General features: G+C 40.7%; 2 protein-coding genes across 6 annotated transcripts in view; both read right to left on the bottom strand.

The window, feature by feature from the left end:
• Positions 1-3,776, bottom strand: part of LOC311035632 (sorting nexin-14-like) — a 43,697-nt gene extending 39,921 nt beyond the window's left edge. For 3 of the 4 annotated variants that reach the window (XM_084043942.1, XM_084043943.1, XM_084043944.1), the window contains exons 1-4: positions 3,413-3,776; positions 2,470-2,643; positions 1,332-1,452; positions 777-850 (exon numbers count right to left, since the gene is read on the bottom strand). In XM_084043942.1, coding sequence (XP_083900068.1) covers positions 777-850; positions 1,332-1,452; positions 2,470-2,606 — 332 coding nt within the window. In that variant the 5' untranslated portion in view covers positions 2,607-2,643; positions 3,413-3,776. Of the gene's footprint in view, positions 1-776; positions 851-1,331; positions 1,453-2,224; positions 2,262-2,469; positions 2,644-3,412 lie in introns of those variants that run through there. The other variant, XM_084043945.1, reaches the window with a different exon arrangement.
• A 495-nt stretch (positions 3,777-4,271) lies between these two features.
• On the bottom strand, positions 4,272-14,380 carry LOC311035588 (heterogeneous nuclear ribonucleoprotein Q-like). Of its 2 annotated transcripts, XM_084043872.1 has the most exons (12): positions 14,236-14,373; positions 12,308-12,467; positions 11,240-11,358; positions 10,100-10,207; positions 9,870-9,983; positions 9,256-9,432; positions 8,729-8,864; positions 7,743-7,948; positions 7,088-7,237; positions 6,869-6,990; positions 6,455-6,783; positions 4,272-5,759 (listed from the first exon to the last, which is right to left on the bottom strand). In XM_084043872.1, exons 2-12 carry the CDS (start codon positions 12,453-12,455, stop codon positions 5,731-5,733), a joined length of 1,638 nt encoding a protein of 545 aa, XP_083899998.1. In that variant the 5' UTR covers positions 12,456-12,467; positions 14,236-14,373; the 3' UTR covers positions 4,272-5,730. The 2 variants fall into 2 exon arrangements, with proteins under 2 accessions (XP_083899998.1, XP_083899999.1); XM_084043873.1 differs by lacking the exon at positions 12,308-12,467 and having other exon boundaries at positions 14,236-14,380.
• Between the last annotated feature and the right edge of the window lie 3,345 nt (positions 14,381-17,725).

The raw sequence follows: 17,725 nt of genomic DNA, 5'->3' as shown, positions 1-17,725 counted from the left end.
CCTACTGGTTGTCCCAGGAGTTTGAACAAAACACGGTGAAGCAGCATTTCGTTATCATGCGCCAAAGACATGGAATAACCTCCCAGATAATATTAAGCAAGCCCCCATTCTAGCCTTTTTAAGATAAAGAAAACATATTTATTTTACACTGCCTACTGTCTTAAAAATATATATGTATTTATTTGTTGCATAAAAATGTGGGAGTATTTGCTGTGCTTTTATATTTCATTTTTTAAATTATTTTTTCTTTACCACTGCACTTTTAATTGTAAATTGTATATTAACGACTTGAAATAGGGTTCATTTGGTTAATAATGTTTTTATTCTGTGGAGTATTTTGAGTTGACCTGGTGTATGAAAGGTGCTATATAAATACAATTGCCTTGCCTTGCCTAGAACTTGTGCCAGAAAATGTTGCCCACCCCTGAACTATACCTTCCTTCCAGCCAGTGTTGTATTGGTGATTTTGTTAGTGGTGGGACGCTATTTTAAAGACGTCACGCGCATGTCGCTTAACACCTACACTACAGGTCACACAATGGATAATTGATATGGATCTAGGCTCATTCCTATGTTCATTCATGCTGGTGTGACACCCGGCAGTCGGGAGCCTTTGTAAACTTTGTTGAGGTGTGAATTAAGGGTTGTTTTAAATCGATGCGTGTGCGTACTCCTGCTAAAAAAAACGGGTTGCACGGCTTGTTACCGCGTCCTATGACTAATGCATCCCTGCTCCCAGCTACCCTCACAGCATGTAACACAGACAGGCGACTTACCTGTGCCTTTTGCATTTGATTTTTCCACAAACAGCACAACTGTGACCCAGTGGAAACAGCTCCTGTTGGTATAACTGATACACGAGAAAGTAAATTAAGTCAGAACCCAGCTCAGAAGATAGTCAGAAGATAGTCAGAGTCATTTAGATGTCCACATTAGACAGAGAGAGAGAGATTGTTCTAGTTTGAGTTATTTATAGGCTATTCCTGCCTTTGTTTTATCCTTACTTATTTTTATTTGATCTTTTTGTGTATCTGTTTTTTCACTCTGTTTCGACAGAGAAACCGTAGACCTTGGAGAAAAATATTTGTATCGCCTGCAACATTGCTATACCCCCAGCTGTATTGTATGCATGCATGTGGCAATAAAGTACCTTGAACTTGAAAAAACAACAACCAATGCCAGCAGTTGCCTGCATTTACAGGATCCTATAAGATCACAGTCATCCTTAGTTATCATCACTATTACACCATTCATTGTAATGAATGACATTATATTACTGGTAGGTTTAGCTACTCATTCACAAATACCTCCATCAGTGATCTTTGACCCACCTTAATCTTTGGCTTGATGGACACTAAAAAGTTGGGTAGCAATGACTCAGGTCCCAAAGAGCAGTAGAAAGTCACAACGCCAGCCAGAAAGGACCAAAATACCATAATAATGTGTATATATCTGTGAACACATGGAAAATACTGTATGATGCAGTTGTCTAAAAGGAAACTATAGCAATGAACATTATTGGCTACAATTAAGATGCTATAGGCCAGTGGTTCCCAAACGTTTTAGCTCAAGACCCAAAAGAGAAATTAGACGCTTGCCGGGGACCAAACTAGTGAAAATAGCAGTTCTACAAGCAGGACACGTGTGCACGTATAGCCTACCTCAGGGGTATTCAACTAGATTAGGCAGGGGGCCACAACTGTAAAATAATTTGGAGTCGGGGGCCACACAGCGCAAATGCACGCGCGCTGACACAATTTGCGCGTGTGCGCGAAGCGCACGCGCGCGAAATTTTTCGGGTCTAATTCGGGTCTAATTCGGTTCTATTTGACCAATATAAATCAACCTTTTTTCGGGTCTAATTCGGTCTAATTCGGTTCTATTTAAGGTTCTAAGTTAAGTTCCAATGAAAGAGGGCCTTTCAAGAACTAATGAAGGATAAATAATTTGTACTGTTTTAACTTTGATAACATAAATCAAAGTTAAAATAAATAATAATTATGAAAATTATTATTATTATTATTATTTTTTTTTTTTGGAATATGGCCAGGGGCCACAAGGAAGCTCCTCGCGGGCCGCACGTGGCCCGCGGGCCGTCAGTTGAATATCTATGGCCTACCTGTTTAACAGAACAGTGGCCAGCAGCAGAACCAGTAACAGCTGTTACTAGCCTACCTGTTTAACAGGACAGTGGCCAGCAGCAGGACCAGTAACAGAAGCCTACCTGTTTAACAGGACAGTGGTCAGCAGCAGGACCAGTAACAGAAGCCTACCTGTTTAACAGGACAGTGGTCAGCAGCAGGACCAGTAACAGAAGCCTACCTGTTTAACAGGACAGTGGGCAGCAGCAGGACCAGTAACAGAAGCCTACCTGTTTAACAGGACAGTGGTCAGCAGCAGGACCAGTAACAGAAGCCTACCTGTTTAACAGGACAGTGGTCAGCAGCAGGACCAGTAACAGAAGCCTACCTGTTTAACAGGACAGTGGTCAGCAGCAGGACCAGTAACAGAAGGGAGAACAGAGGGTACTGGCGGCCCAGCTCTCTGAGCAGGTCCAGCTTCAGCCTGTGTCTCATCTTCTGCAGGTAAACTCGGATGGATCCCATTGTCGCGGCTCTGTGTCACTGTGTCATTCATCTGTTACTGCAGTGTACAATGAAAGGGGAAACGTCCCACTGCATCCATCAGTAAGGGCGTACATACATGCATACATACATACATACATACATACAGCTACTGTCTGCGACATTATAGCCAGTGTTGCCAGATTTTGCGAGAGAAACAAGCAACCAGGGTCTATGCAAATAAGCCCAAAAGAAGCAAGCCCTAACGCTTTATATATATATATTACATCGACAATTTTCACAAAAATCTTGTATGCGGGGGTCCCTGGCATAAAATGTTTTCAGATGGGGGGGCCGCAGACAAATACATATTAATTTGGGGGGGTCCTTGAAAATGAACCACTGGTTTAAACAACAGCACGGTCACAACGCACTTTTATTCTACCAAGGGCGGATTCTGCCAATGCATTTCAATGGGAATGGAGCGGTTTGCTGCCATTTGCGGATTTCTGCACAAAAAAAAACGCTCCAGACCATTCCCTTTGAAATGCATTGGCAGAATCCGCCCTCATAGGTAGAATGCCCTTAGGATGAAAGCCCAAATAAGCAAGTACACTTTAAAAATAAGCCCCAAAAAAACGCAACCCGCAAACTACCAATATTTACAACTAGCAACTTTACAGAAAAACAAGCCCTTAGTCACTTATAAAAAGCAGACATGGCAACACTGGACATAATAGCCAACGATAGACAGCTGCCGTCTTGAAATTTCCCATCCCGAGTCGAGATAATATTTACCAAGTAGACAACACATTCATTTAAATGCATTGATCTTCTCCAGCACTTACCATGATGACTGGTGGACACATTCACCGATCTGCTGGGTCATTTCACTGTTTGTGTAGCCTAGCAAGCAGTGACATCTCTAATTAATCACGCAGCCTCATTGGTCGTATAGCAATCGCTGTAAAAACAGGCTTCAAAAAGGGTCTGTAGAAACCAATTACGTCACTTTGTCCATTCTGTTTTACAGTCTATGTTGTATAGCCAACCAGCCGGACTGACGATGGATCATACAGCTGCTGTCCGTCGACTCAAAACCGGATTAGCGTGGAAATGATCCAACATCGTCTTTATGTCGATTGGACTATAATTGTTGTGTACGATGGATGGCCACTGTCTGTGCTCCAAAACGTCATGTGTCTGCGAACTGGAGCAGTTCTAGTTTTCGGCGTTAGGAGACGCATGATGTCACCTCCGCTCCGCTCCTCACCACGCAGCAATATGATGCGATGCTCTCAGACCCAGACGGTAACAGGAATCCCTCACCCACAGGGATCCTTCCTCCAATGCGTAGCTTTAACAGCAGGTGTATTTTAGACTCAACATAATAGTAAGGCATCATAGTCCACTGCAGTGGTTCTCAAACTTTAAAATGTCAAGGACCCCTCTCAACTCTGACAGTATACAAATGGATCCATTTGGTTCTATTTGTATACCGTCACTGGGCTACTGAGGCGGAGTTAGAATTGAGGAAATAAATTTGTCCAAGGATACATTTTTTCCAATCAAAAGGCATCTCTTTTGTAGCCTGTGTTGTGCATTTTACTTCAATTAATCCATTCTTTCAAAACCATACATTGTAAAATAGAAGTCAAGTATTTGCTTCTCAGGTAGATGTCATCCATCCAAACAGTAAGACACAGATAGAAATCAAAAACTTTATTACAAAAATAAGTTACACTCACCTCCATTTTACAGTATAAAACAATTTATTTGCAGGAATGCAAAAAATGTTGTTGGCCACCAACAATATTTTAAAACTGCTAACATCTTTTTTTCAAAAGGTGGTTGTAATGATTTTATTGAAGAGGGAGTTAACTGTATACAAAACCGGGGGATTGAATAGCACAGTTTCCTTTTGCTATACATGGAAATACAAATCATTCTCTGCAGTATCCCTTCTACCACAAAATGACTGATCCCTCACCAAATCTCAACAGCTGATAGGCACACATGCGCTGGCTGGGCAATATGGCAATTCAGTAATCAATCAACATACACTTGATAGAAGTACTACAGTTGCTGTACACAGAAGTGGTAAGGGGTCATTCAAGATTACGCATGATCGGGACAGTTACTGGATTATGATGGGTGTTTTACATAATTCTACTGACATCGTTCAAAAAATGCTCTATTGGTATTAATATAAAACACAAATCCACTGGAATTACGTGGCAAAAAGGGACACTGCAGGGCTTTTTTTAATCAAAGGCAGTTGGATGCCCCTGTGATGTTGAAGCCTTTACAAAAGTAACATTTTTCCGAAAAACTATACAACCAGTAACTACATAATCTGAAGAAGCAAGGCGGCTAATTCAGTTCAAAATAGGATAAAAGCAGGGCTTGTTCAGGCTCATCATATGAGATTGTTTTGCATGCCCAGTTTGACTGTTTGCAGTGTCAGAGCCGCAGCTAAAATGACTATATTACATTAAGTACATCGTTTTTTGCGCTGCTGCTCTTGTGCATATTTTGTATGAAAACAAGCCCTGCTTTCATCAATATAGTTTCCCTATTTACAGTACAGGCCGGGTAGTTTAGTCCTCTGTACTGAGGTAGTCAACCAACCCTTTAAAGACAAGTTCTGAAAAGAACCACTTTCCTGGAATGCCTGACTTATCCATGCCAGGTGGGTACACCCTAAAAACCTGCAAATGTTCTCTTTCAAACATCCAAATCAAACGATTAAGATTAACATGGATATTCCGACAATAAAAATTGCGATTAGCACAAAAATATACAATAGCATCAAGCTCCTTTGAGCCACTTCAAACCTAAGAAACTTAAAAAGTGCAAATTCTTCAATAATTATTTAAAAATGGCATGTTCGGGGTACAGGGCGGGGGTAGATTGTTGGGGCAATATGTAGCACAGTGTGCAGGGGCTAGGTACAGAGGCTTGGGGCAAGGAACGGTGGCAAGTATTCAGAATCCTCCGGTCATCTTTTTAAGGTGGCAGTTGATAATAAAAAAAAAGGGGGGGGGGAGATGCTTCTGTAAGGCTGGAATATCATTGGACCTTTTCGTCGAGTTTTTTTTTTGTCAACATCCATTGCAGCTTACGGTGTAACCCCACACAGCAAGTCAGTCTTCACTGTGACAGGTCAGGACCGCCCTCGGCCGCGTTTCCCTGCTGGACCAATCAGAAGACAGATAAAATTAGAACGGAATTCTAAAAATTAGACACTGGTCTGCCATTCTCTCATCAGTCAGAACGTATTCTACGATAAGACAGTTTAATCAAATTCCATCATATTTACAACAAAACCAATATCTAAACTGCAAGCGTCTAGCTCTGCAGGGTTCTTTGTAATGTTTACAGTACCGACAGACTTGTCTGCTGGCAAATGGAGCAAACCAACTTGAGTACTAGCTCTGAAAGATGACACCTGTCAGGGATTAGTCATGAAGCCAATAATAGGCAGGTGTACCTTTTCATATTTAAAGCTCGGAGTGTATACATAATTAATAAGCAGACATAGCTCTGAGGTTTTTGATTAATGCAAACCTAATTACACCTAGACACTAATACACTCATGTGGAAGATACCTTCAACTTTAAAAGCAATGCTTCCAATGCAAGCCATCCTGTGTTCACATGGTTTATGTTTTTCTCCCTGGTAGCAACCAACTGTTTTATCTATACTGTCTGTACTTAACCTTCTGCTTTCATCTCCTTCCCCACAAAATTAGAGGGGACAAATTGTTACAATGCATGATATTTAAGAGATCTAAACCAAACTGGATTACATTATAACTGAACCTCAGTGTCAAGACGCATGTCTTGACAGCACATACCAGCATATGTTTTTCAATTCACTATGTATACCTCTGCTGCTTGTTCCAGGGCCTCCTCGCTGGGAAAAGCCCACTCGGCCCCTGGGGGTGGTAGCACCGCGGCCCCTATTCTGGGTGGCACCTCCACGGACTCCTCCCCTGGCTCCTCGTCCTCTCCCAGCAGTCTGGAAGTCCTCATAACCATAATAAGGGTCATCGTAGCCACCCCGGTAGTTATGGTAATCGTATCCATAGTAATCGTAATAGTCTTCATAGCCATAATAATCAGGTGGGTACGAGTAGCCTCCTCGGCCCCCCCGTCCTCGGCCTCTAGCAGGCGGAGGCATGTGTGGGGGACCGTAGTAATAGTAATCATCATACCTGAGAGAGAAAATATATACTGATCAACATGGTGCCATTTGGAATTAATTGAAGCCTTGTTTAGCTTAGTTACATGTTTGCTTACATTTGTGTTTTAGCGGCTTGCCTCTGGGCTTTGCGCTCTTTCCTCTTCTGGTCGGGTGGCTTGGCAAAAACTATTTCAATGTGCTCTCCCTCCAGGTCTTTGCCGTTCAAATCGGCTAGAGCCTGTAAAAGATTAATATAAATGAGACATTCAGACGTTCCAAGGACAATACTGTAATATCACCGTAAGTCAGTGTTCAATCATTCCTTTTCTCTGTACCTTCACAGCACCGTCCCTTTCCTCAAAGTGAATGAAGGCATAGTCTTTCAATTTCTTCACCCGCTCCAACTTGCCAAACTGACTGAAGGCCTTTTCAAGTATCTCCTCTGTAACAGTACTTGCTAGGTTCCTCACAAACAGCACCTTAACCTGAGAAAGGAAATGCAATGTTATAGAGGTCAGCTGTAAAAGAGGGGTTCACGGTTTAAATACTTGATAAACTAGAGGTGCAACCTTCCATTATTTTCTTAGCAATTATTATATCAATTTGTTTTTCCATTTATTGAATCAGACGAAAGAAATCCCCCTTATGACAGTAAATGTTGTTAACTAAACAATGATTATTGTTTATAAGATAAGCCAACTTTCCCCCCAAAAAAGAACTGACAAAATATTCTTATCTGATGATTTTTTTAATTATCGGTTACATTGATTAACTATTGCAAAATTACACATACATTTTATAAAATTACAATACTTTAAACCAGCAAAAACAATATTATTAATCAAGTAATAAGAACTTAAGTGGTCCATTAAATTGATTCAAATTTAAAAAGGGAAAACCTAACTAAACCCAATGGTTCCCTTCAAGAAATATGAGCAATACAAAAGGCTTTATTCCACTACTAACAACCACCATGACCTCTGGTCTCACCTTGGCCATGACTTCTGGATCAGGGTCTTCTATGGGGTCGGCCCACTCCACAGTGACCACATTTCCCCACACCTTCACCTTGCCGCTCATGAGCCGGCGACGGGCCTGAGCTGCAGTCTTGTGGTCCTCGTACTCCAGGAAGCAAAAGCCCCTGTTCTTCTTCTTGTCGTCTGGCTGGTGGTACAATATGACATCATTTAGACCCTCTGCAGAAACGGGAAAGGCAGAAGAAAAATAAAAAGTTAAAGCGGATTAATTCTGGATGAATGGCAAGCTTTCTACAGTAGCCTTTTATACATTAACTAGGCACAGTAGGCAGTCTGCCTTTCAAGTCAGGGAGAAATTCTCAAGAAAGATTTTTGATTTTCTTTAGTTTTTGAGTTTCAAGACGGTCTCGAACAGAGATAGCATATTTAAAAACCGAGACTTCAGAGAAGTCAATTTACGAATCAGGGAGAAAAAAAACGTATGAAAACCAGACATTAGTTATTTTGAATTGGATCACAGGTGATAGATATTCTAAATTGCCAGGAACCAAAAACATGTAATTAGTTCTACTGTTTTCAGACTATAGTGTCCAGTCAGATCTTAGCGGTAAGCTATCATTGTAACCAGAGTTACTCCAGGATAGTTATGTCATCATCATCATTTGGACACAAAGAGGAAATGGTGTTTCAGTTAAATATTATAGTTAGTCTACTACTTCAACCGGTTACATGTCGGCTTTCTGACATGTCGCCTTTCCGACGGTTACTAACCCTATACCTAACCCTAACCGCACGCGGAAGCCACGTAGTCGGAGTAGTGGGATGTCGGAATTATGAGCGCAAACCACTTCCAACACTGACTCTTAAATATAAAGTCACAATTGTAATGCAGTTACAGTGCAATCAATTCATACATTAAATACATACATTTTCAACCTTCAATTTAAACATTTAGAACAAAAAGGAAAAGTAAAACCCAAAAAGTCGATGTTGCCTTACCTGTGACTTTTGCAAATTCTTCCACAATCTGATCTTTTGTTTTACTCTTGGGGATGGAGCCAACAAACAGTCTATTATTGGCCACAGAGATGCACACGCCGATGTGTTTGCCCGGTCGAATTTCATTGTTGTTGCACTGTGGGAGGATGAGGACAACGAGACAGTGAGGGCCGGAAGAAGGAACAGAGGGAACGTCACAGTTCTCAAAGAAAGCCACGTTACATTTTCCATTCAACTTGCTGGTTAGCCACAAGTAGTAGCATACATTGGTACATTTCTGATATTTTCAGAGGGCATACAGGTAGGTGAGAGGGTAGGCTGTTGACCACATAATTACAACATCCCCAGCTTGATTCTGGCTAGATACCTGTGTTGCATATCCTTCCCCCTCTTTATGATGATTTATATTTCTCTAATATCCCATCTAAAAAGGGAAACTAATGTACCTCAGAATTAACAATTATGGTGTCTAAACAATATTTTCTAAGCCATTCTATTCCAGCACAGGTTACTTGGAGGCCACATACCAGCTTGACAGCCTCCTGCGCAGCTTCTTTAGTGCAGAAGGTGACAAAGGCGTAGCCTCTGTTCAGGCCACTTAGAGGGTCCATCATCAGGCGTAGGTCCCAGATGGGGCCTGCTTTCTCAAACAGCGGAACTAGTTCATCTTCAAAAAGGTCTCTAGGGATTTTGCCAACGAATATCTGCCAGATAGAGAAAATAAATCACCGTAAGCAAAACTAATTCAAAAGTTGAGGTTTAAAGAAACAGGAAATGTCATTATGCGAGTTGTCCATTCAGATATTACCGGTGAACCATTAGTGTTGGTTGTAGTTACTACAGTAAAAAATGGACACCATATTAAAACAAAAAAGTTGCTCAGGTAATAAAAAATAGTTTGAACTTAAGTTAACTTGCAAATTAATTCAGTGTTATAAGCAGCTCGTTTACGAGATAGATGTGTGCATACCGAGCTGAAACACACACATGCTCCTTGACCACCTAATTCACTGAACCATAAAAGAAGGTCTCTACTCTCTCAGACACTCAAGGGAAAACTCGCTAATTTTACCCCGAATCGTTCTACAGCAAGGACGTTAAATGTGTGACTCATCAGGTGTTTAACATTCGTCACTCGTACCTCTGTCCCGATGGTGGGCTGTGCCCCTGAGTGGGCAGACTCCGGTGGGGGGCCTCCATACTTCCTCTGACCTGTTGTCACATCAAGTGTGTAACCAGTCCTCTCCAGCAGGGCCTGAATAGAGACATGAGATGAAATTTAAAAATATACCCTTTTTTTAAATGCCAAGACTGAAACACAAAGTTTTCAATCACATTTCTGTCGCGTGTCACTGTGGCATCAAACCGTACTTTGATTTTGGCCTCATCTGGTCCTTTATTGGAGTCTGACACTTTGGTCCCTTGTTTCTCACGCTGTCTGTATGTCTTCATAACTCCACAAAGAAAGGCACTTTTGTTCTGTAAAAACATGACAGATTTTTTTTAGATTAGTGGAGCAATATTTACACAATAGTTTAGTAATGAATTCTTAGTTATACATGAAGAGCACCTTATTATACAAGACAGTAATAAGGGATGTGACCGATTAGGGTCACCTCGCGGCGGGAGAATGGAAAGCACAGCTCACTATAATAATGCTGAAATCCTGCATCTTCTACAACTGCATAGGCCAGCAATTTTTTGCTTCTAAAACTCCCAATGTTTTCCTCACAGAGTTTGATTTGTCTGAACTATGAATCTGCTTGGAGATCATTTAAATGCTTTGAGAAGGTTTCTTTCCTAACCGACTTTCACCTCCTTGTCATCGCAGAGACGTCTCCAAGAATGGGTCATCATATATGGAAGTATTACCGCCGATAGCGTTTGATCCACCACGTTTTGTCATTGTCATGGGTAACACTAAATCCATAAAGCCTGATTTATATGCGATAGAAATTAGATATACAAACTATACGCTGCTGATGTTGCACTGCACTGTTTTTCCATCCAATTTGTCAAAATTGTCCCACATACAAAAAGTTGCCAGCAGCAGAAACTTAGGAAACTTAAAACTCCTCTAAGCACGCACAGATATGCACTGCACTCGCACAATGTTTCCTCTTCCGTACAGAAGCTAGTTATTTTCAAGATTTAAAAATTTCTATATTGGAAAAGTTTTTCCAATTTAGAATTGAATAGACCATTAAAAATGAAAGATAAACGTTTTTCGATATAGTATTTTAATAATCAATTAGAGCACTGATCGAAAATCAAATCAGAAATCAATTAAATGTCACATCCCTATTGGTAACACATCCTATAAATAAGGAGATTGCAACGATTGCTCAAAGCTATTAATGTTCAACCACTATCTAATCGTCATATACCCATATTATAACAGACATGCTGTCCATTGTTATTACAAAGACAAAGTCATGCAGAGCTTAAGTGGACAACAGAATGCAATATTCTGTCATCTAGTCAATATTTAAACCCCTGAGTTGCACATACCTGAACATGTGAGAGGTCGCTGTCCTTGAACTGCAAAAGGACGTGCAGAGCACCTTCCTCGTTGAACTCCTTCAGAGCCTCAATTGCTCGGTCATCTAAGTCACTGTGTGACACCAAACCTGAAGGTGGGAAGGGGGGTGAGAACACAGAAAAATAGAAAACAAACATAAGGAAAGCAAAAATGCAGATAAGCGACATTGCATTGTGTCATTTAAGTGCAGCAGTGCATGTACAAGTGAAAGGATGGGAAACATATGTCATCTCTTATGTTACGTGTCAATATATAAGCTTTCTAGGAATGAGGACCCAGATTACTCTCCTCAAATATGAATGTATTCAGTAGTCGGGCTGCATTTTATCCTCCAACCAACACTTTTTTGTAGAACTAATCACAACAGATGTGATGGTGTAACTTGATATGCCTGTGCTCCTCTGTACTGTGGCTGGGAGCTTCTAATGAGCCTGTCTGCATTCTGCTCTATGGAGGGGCCCGTCACCTGTCCCAGGCAGGCACACACCAGACAGCTGCTGCCATTGTTTCTGGTTCGGTCCCATCTGGCTGAAAAGACCAGGCCAGTACTTTTCTACATATAACATGTACCTAAACAAGTCCCAATTTGACCCCTAATTTAGCCACTGTAGCCCGCCCCGTTAATAATTATAGACTATCGAGATCGATGGGAAAGTAGGCCTAAGCGAAAATGGAGTTGAAATTCCACCTGCCCTCAGAGCGTACAGTTGAGCTTGAGCTGATGCTACAAGCAACATGCTTATGCTCATCTCACTACAAGAGGATGCATGCAAAGGTTTAATAGCAGGACAGCTCATAGTACAGTTTGAGGGGAAAAAAATATACACTACACATTTTCAAATTATTCACATTTTATATGATGCCCTTTTTTCATTTTTTGTTGCACTGCAGTACCCATTTTGGTAGGAAACCACAAAAAGTTGCTTGATGATCCCAATTCCCACATTCATAAAGGTGATAAAAAATGACAGCACATGCAATACTTTGAAATAAAGATTTGTGTATATGAATATGCTGGGATATTCATTGTGCCTTACCTGCTATGTAAATTTCATCTAGTTTTTCAGCAACTTTCTGTGGTAAACCAGCTTCTAATAAAGTCTGGAAGTGCTCAGAATGGGTAACTGCAGCAGAGGTGTCCATTGGTTCTTCTGGACCATTTCCATTAATATGTTCTGTGGCCATGTCTCCAGAAATCTGTGTAAATGCAATGAGCCAAATTAATCCTGTGTCAAGGGCAAGACTTGGGATGCGTTCAGGAGAGTTCAGTCTCAGACTTGTCAAGCAATAAAGTTGTGTGCTCAGTGCAAAAGATGCTTTGACAGTTTGTAATCGCGAATACAGTCAAATCAATATGAAACATATCTGTTAATCTATCGGTATTCTTAAGTCTGCTGTAATGCATAGGGGGTGCTAACATGTGCAGAAGACAAGTGACTCCATGTGGTACATTCATTGCAATCAGGTGACTTTTCACTGTTCCCTTCAGATTGCAGCTCTCAGTTCGGTTAAGGAACTGTCAATACGTGCATAACGAATACACACGTTTTGCATTTAATTCTCGATTCAACTGTCAAAAATGAAACTACACTTGCACATGTGGCATTTCCTCCCGCTCTTGTGTTTTTGGTGAAGAAGTTCGCACAAACCCGAGTCGAGATCACTACGTAAAGCTGCTTTTCTCAACCCTTTCCGCTGGTGTAGCATGGGGCCTGGTCTGCTCTCCAAATTACATGTTAGCTTACCTTCCCATTGCTGACTTCAGCACTGGCTAGATAGCCGATACACGTGTTCCTTCAACGACTGAGCCCCAGTTTCCGGTGGCTGACCAGTTATCATCAAGCATGTACGCCGAACTATCATCTACTGACACCGTTGCAAAATAATAACTAACTAAATCTTAAATAGCTGGGCATCACGCCAATGAACAGCAAACCGGCTAACGTGTAGTCTAGTCATTCAGACCACGATGCATAAACTGGGCCGTTCAGAAAAGCATGGATCCGATCGCCTTCCATTCATATAAAGCTGACAGCGCGTTAGCCTGAACAAAACGTGGAAGGCTAACATCCAGTGTGTTTTGGCCTAACGCTGCTACTGTTAGCTAGAACGCTACATAACATGCAAACAAGCCCTTGGAACTAACTTAACATTACTGTTTGCTAATCAATCTTAATTTCCCAAGACAGCACGTGTTTAATATTATGGTCAAAAGAAAATATTGGAATGGTCGATTTAAAAAAGATATAAAGTCAAATGTGACACTCACACCACTTAACACGTTAGATTTGAAAGATTTGCGAGAATTAAGCGAATCTAATGGTAATGTAAGTTAAGGAGTGACTGCTAGCTAGCTGGCTAGTTTGCATAGCTAACGTTGCACCAAACAAACCAATGCCATCCAGAAGGACAATAACAAACCTGACCCGTTTGATGTTTTCCATCAACGTGTTTGCATTAGATGTTTTCGCTATTCCCACGTCAAACTTAAACACGTCTAAAAAGGGATGGGGGGGGGGAATCCTCGCTAAGCTAACACGGGGCTAACGGGTTAGCACAGCACACATACAATGACAATGAGCGTGTCAATTTCTCGATCTGTCAAAATAGGCTAGCTCGCGTTAGCATGCTAATTCGATGTGGGATTTTTTTCCCTCTCCCCTCTCCTCAAGCCACCGAGGCCATTGTTGTTATAACGTCGTTTTGTAGACAATAACACTACTAAACTTTAATATAATGAAAGCCAGGCCTTTGAATGCTGCATGTCCAGCTCGCAAGACGGGGTGGTTTTGTCACAACGTGCCGCCACATAGGAAGAGTCCATTTTCAAAAAGCCGGTGTGGATGAACCACCAGTTTCACCACATTGTTTGAAACAAGCACCGCACGGTTCGGTCTTTCCCAACACTTTTTACCAAGCAATTAAGCGACAACCACGTGACCAATTAATGAGCATTCCGTCATACCTGCCGATGGATCACCAACTCGTATGGTGTTGATATAATTTCGGAAGATAAATGTGATAATTAATGAGAGAAAAGTGGTAAAAACTCCCGGCACTGGTCCGGCTTCAGTCATTCACTACTTGGAGGATGTAAAATGGCTGCCACGTTCACGCCGCGAGTTTTGTCTCGTCGACGGGGTTTCTTGGACGCCCGTGCACGGGCTGCTCGCCTTGCAATGCATTCTAACCGTACAGTAGCAGTAGGATCGGCTGGAGTTGTACTTCGTCGGTACGAAGGCGTCGCTCGCAGTGTTGCCAGATTTTGCGAGAGAAATAAGCAACCAGGTCTATGAAAACAAGCGACTACATTGAGCACTTTTTAAACTTTTTGAAAAGATAATATATATGTAATTATAATATAATTATAATATGTAATATTTTAACATCACAAATCTTGTATGGGGGTCCCTGGCATAAAATATTTTCAGATGGGGGTCCGCAGACAAATACATTCATTTGGGGGTCCTTGACATGAAATTGTTTGAGAACCACTGGTTTGAATAATATTAGGAGACAACAAGCCCAAATAAGCCACTACACTTCAGAAACAAGCCACAAAAACCGCAACCCGCAAATACCAATATTTACAAGCACCTTTACAGAAAAAGAAGCCCAAAGTGGCTTATAATAAGCAGACATGGCAACGCTGGTCGCTCGTCTAAAAGAACAGATCTACAGATATAACAACGCGTTGCAATGCAACGTGTTGTTAGCTTGTAGATCCGTTCTTTTTCGGCGAGCGATGGAGTTATAAATTAAGCTATATACAGTGGACAGTGGTGCATACTGCACACAGCAGTCAGAGAGACTCGGATTTCATCAGATATTTTGAAGAAGGATTTTTTGTAGCAATGGTTTGTTGTGTATATTCTAACATCATTGTGCATGGCCGCCCAGGCCATAGTATAGTCAGGAAAAAACGTGTAAGTTTGCTGTAGTGTTTTTCTGCGCACAACAACAATTTAAAAGGTCAACAGCCAACAGTCAATGTATGATCAGCGATTGATTTACATCACTGTTTCCCAAACAGTGGCTCGGGACCCATTTGTAGGTATAAGAATCTTAGAAATTCCATAAATTAGAAAACAAATGTTTAGGAAGTAGTGAAAATAGCCGATCTACAAGCTCACAGCGCCTCACGCATTGTGTGCTTGTAGATCTGCTATTTTTCACTCTTCCTGTTGGAGGTCTTAGGTGTTAGTTTAATAATGATGAGAAACCCTTCTCAGGACTGGCCTTGGGCCTTGGCCTCGGACAAATTCCCATGTTGGCTGCGGGCTTATGGAAATGCAATTCTGAATTCAAATTAGGATCGACCTTTAGAAGAATAGATAATACTCTATCATTATTGTTGGGCTGTGTGAGTGTATAGTTTGGGCTAGCGGCCAGCCTATTGCTACTTGAGAAATCAAATCACCTTTTGGCAAGACCATCTCAAACAAGGGGTTAAATTAGTTCTAGTGCTATGCCACCAAAACTCTAATAAACGCTCTAATAAGCAAATACAGGTGGCTGCAATTTGGAACTGGCCCCTGTAAAAGTCAGGCTCCCCTAAATGTTTTGATTACTCTTTTTGTCGTCTATATGATGTTTTTGCTTAGCACTGCATATCTGTCTGTCATAGATGTTGTTTTTTTTGGCAAACTGCTAATAAAGTATTCAATCAATCAAACAAACCATAGTAATATACTAATAATACATATTAAGTCAGTTTAATGTGCCAGTTAAAATAATGTAACATTTTTGTGCATCCACGTGGTGTTTTTTAGTTATAGGCCTAGGCTGCCATAGGCTGATGTCAATGCCACTTAATAGCCTACATCCAATTATTTGATAAATATGTCAAAATTAGTTAGCATTTCTAATCAGTAACAAAGTTGAGATTGAGAGTATTGTAAACAGTTGAAGTAGTGCTCCCACCCGTTTTTACAATGAACATTATATAGCCTGATGTTTGCAGGGAACTTGATATATCCACTTTTCGCCACACTGTGTCACCCTCCTCCTGGATTTGAGACTATTCTGCTGTAGCCTACTAATAACAAAATAACTGCTCCCCAGTCCCCATGTGTTTGCATGTGGAGTGTTTAGAGAGGGAGTGAGAAACTAAAAGTTCCATCATTTGCATACTCTAGGTAACTACAGAATATTTCGAATATTTTCCTATGACTGTATAAATCTTCCATTCATATTTATATTGGATGCACATGCATGTTTTTATTTTATTTTCAGGTAGGTAGATAGACAGACAGGCAGACAAACAGAAAGAAAGAGGATGTAAAATCGTTTTAAAAATGATTTATAATAGACATAGTTTAACATAGTTTCTTTTGGTTCACCAGTTGTTGTTACTGTGCAGAATTGTCATCTACTTCTCTCTAATAAGGCTCTCTCTTATAAAATGGACTCAGCAGAGACAGATAAAAATAAAGCAGTCACACAGATCAGAATGTATACGGTGATTCATGATCCTATTAACACTTCGACTAAAAACATTATCAGCATTGACGTAAGCAGTAACAATGCTTGGCTGCAGAGCACAAACTACTTGATGAGGAATTCCAAAGAGAAACAGTCATCAAACTATTAATGTCCAAATATTAAACAAAAAATATATTTTTTACAACTTTTTATTTCATTTTACAGGAGAAAAGAACAGGCACACAATGACTGATAGTCAAAACAAAACCAATACAATTGAAACTGTTAGCTGCCTAAGTAAGCCTTACTGGCTAAGGCACAAAAAGGCAAAAGCTCAATTACACCGATCCAACACATTAACATGCATATGTGTTATACAATTAATGAATACAAATATTTAAACAAACAATTATGAGAATTTATCACACTTTCACTGCAGGCCCTGCATGTATCCTATAAGAGCATGAAAATAACGTTTACAGGTTGGTAAATTATTTTTTACTGGAAGATGCTTAGGCAATTTGAGATGGGATTGTTCACAGCCTTTCTGAGGCTCTATTCAACGGCCTAAATATTTTTCTTAAAAGCAGTAAAGTTAGCACGTGTGGATCCAATAAATCCACCTATACAAACAAACTGTAAATTATCAATAGATTGGATATTAACAAATGATCATTAAGTGTAAATCTAATGCCTGTAGTGCCATCACAAAGCAGGTGCAAAACTACCCATTAGAATGACACAGTTCACTGCACTGTGAATTAACTTGATTGGTACAATGGTACAAAATAAACATGGCTGTATGGCTCCTCTTCACTGATGAACTGCATGTAACTGTCATTTGAAGAACGCATTTCACAAAACTTCTGATGAATGATGCATCTGAATACCCCTGCTACCCACCCACACCAGTGGTATGTAGCCTTCAGCCTCCACCCTTTCTCTCTCTCTCTGTGTCTCTCTCTGTCTCTCTCTTTCAAGCCCTTACTTTATTTATCTCTTGTTCTCTTTCAAACACACACACACACACA

The sequence above is a fragment of the Gymnoscopelus microlampas genome (assembly GCF_963454915.1).
Source record: "Gymnoscopelus microlampas genome assembly, chromosome: 20".
Classification (NCBI taxonomy): Eukaryota; Metazoa; Chordata; class Actinopteri; order Myctophiformes; family Myctophidae; genus Gymnoscopelus; species Gymnoscopelus microlampas.
This window is presented reverse-complemented; position numbering and strand designations above follow the sequence as displayed.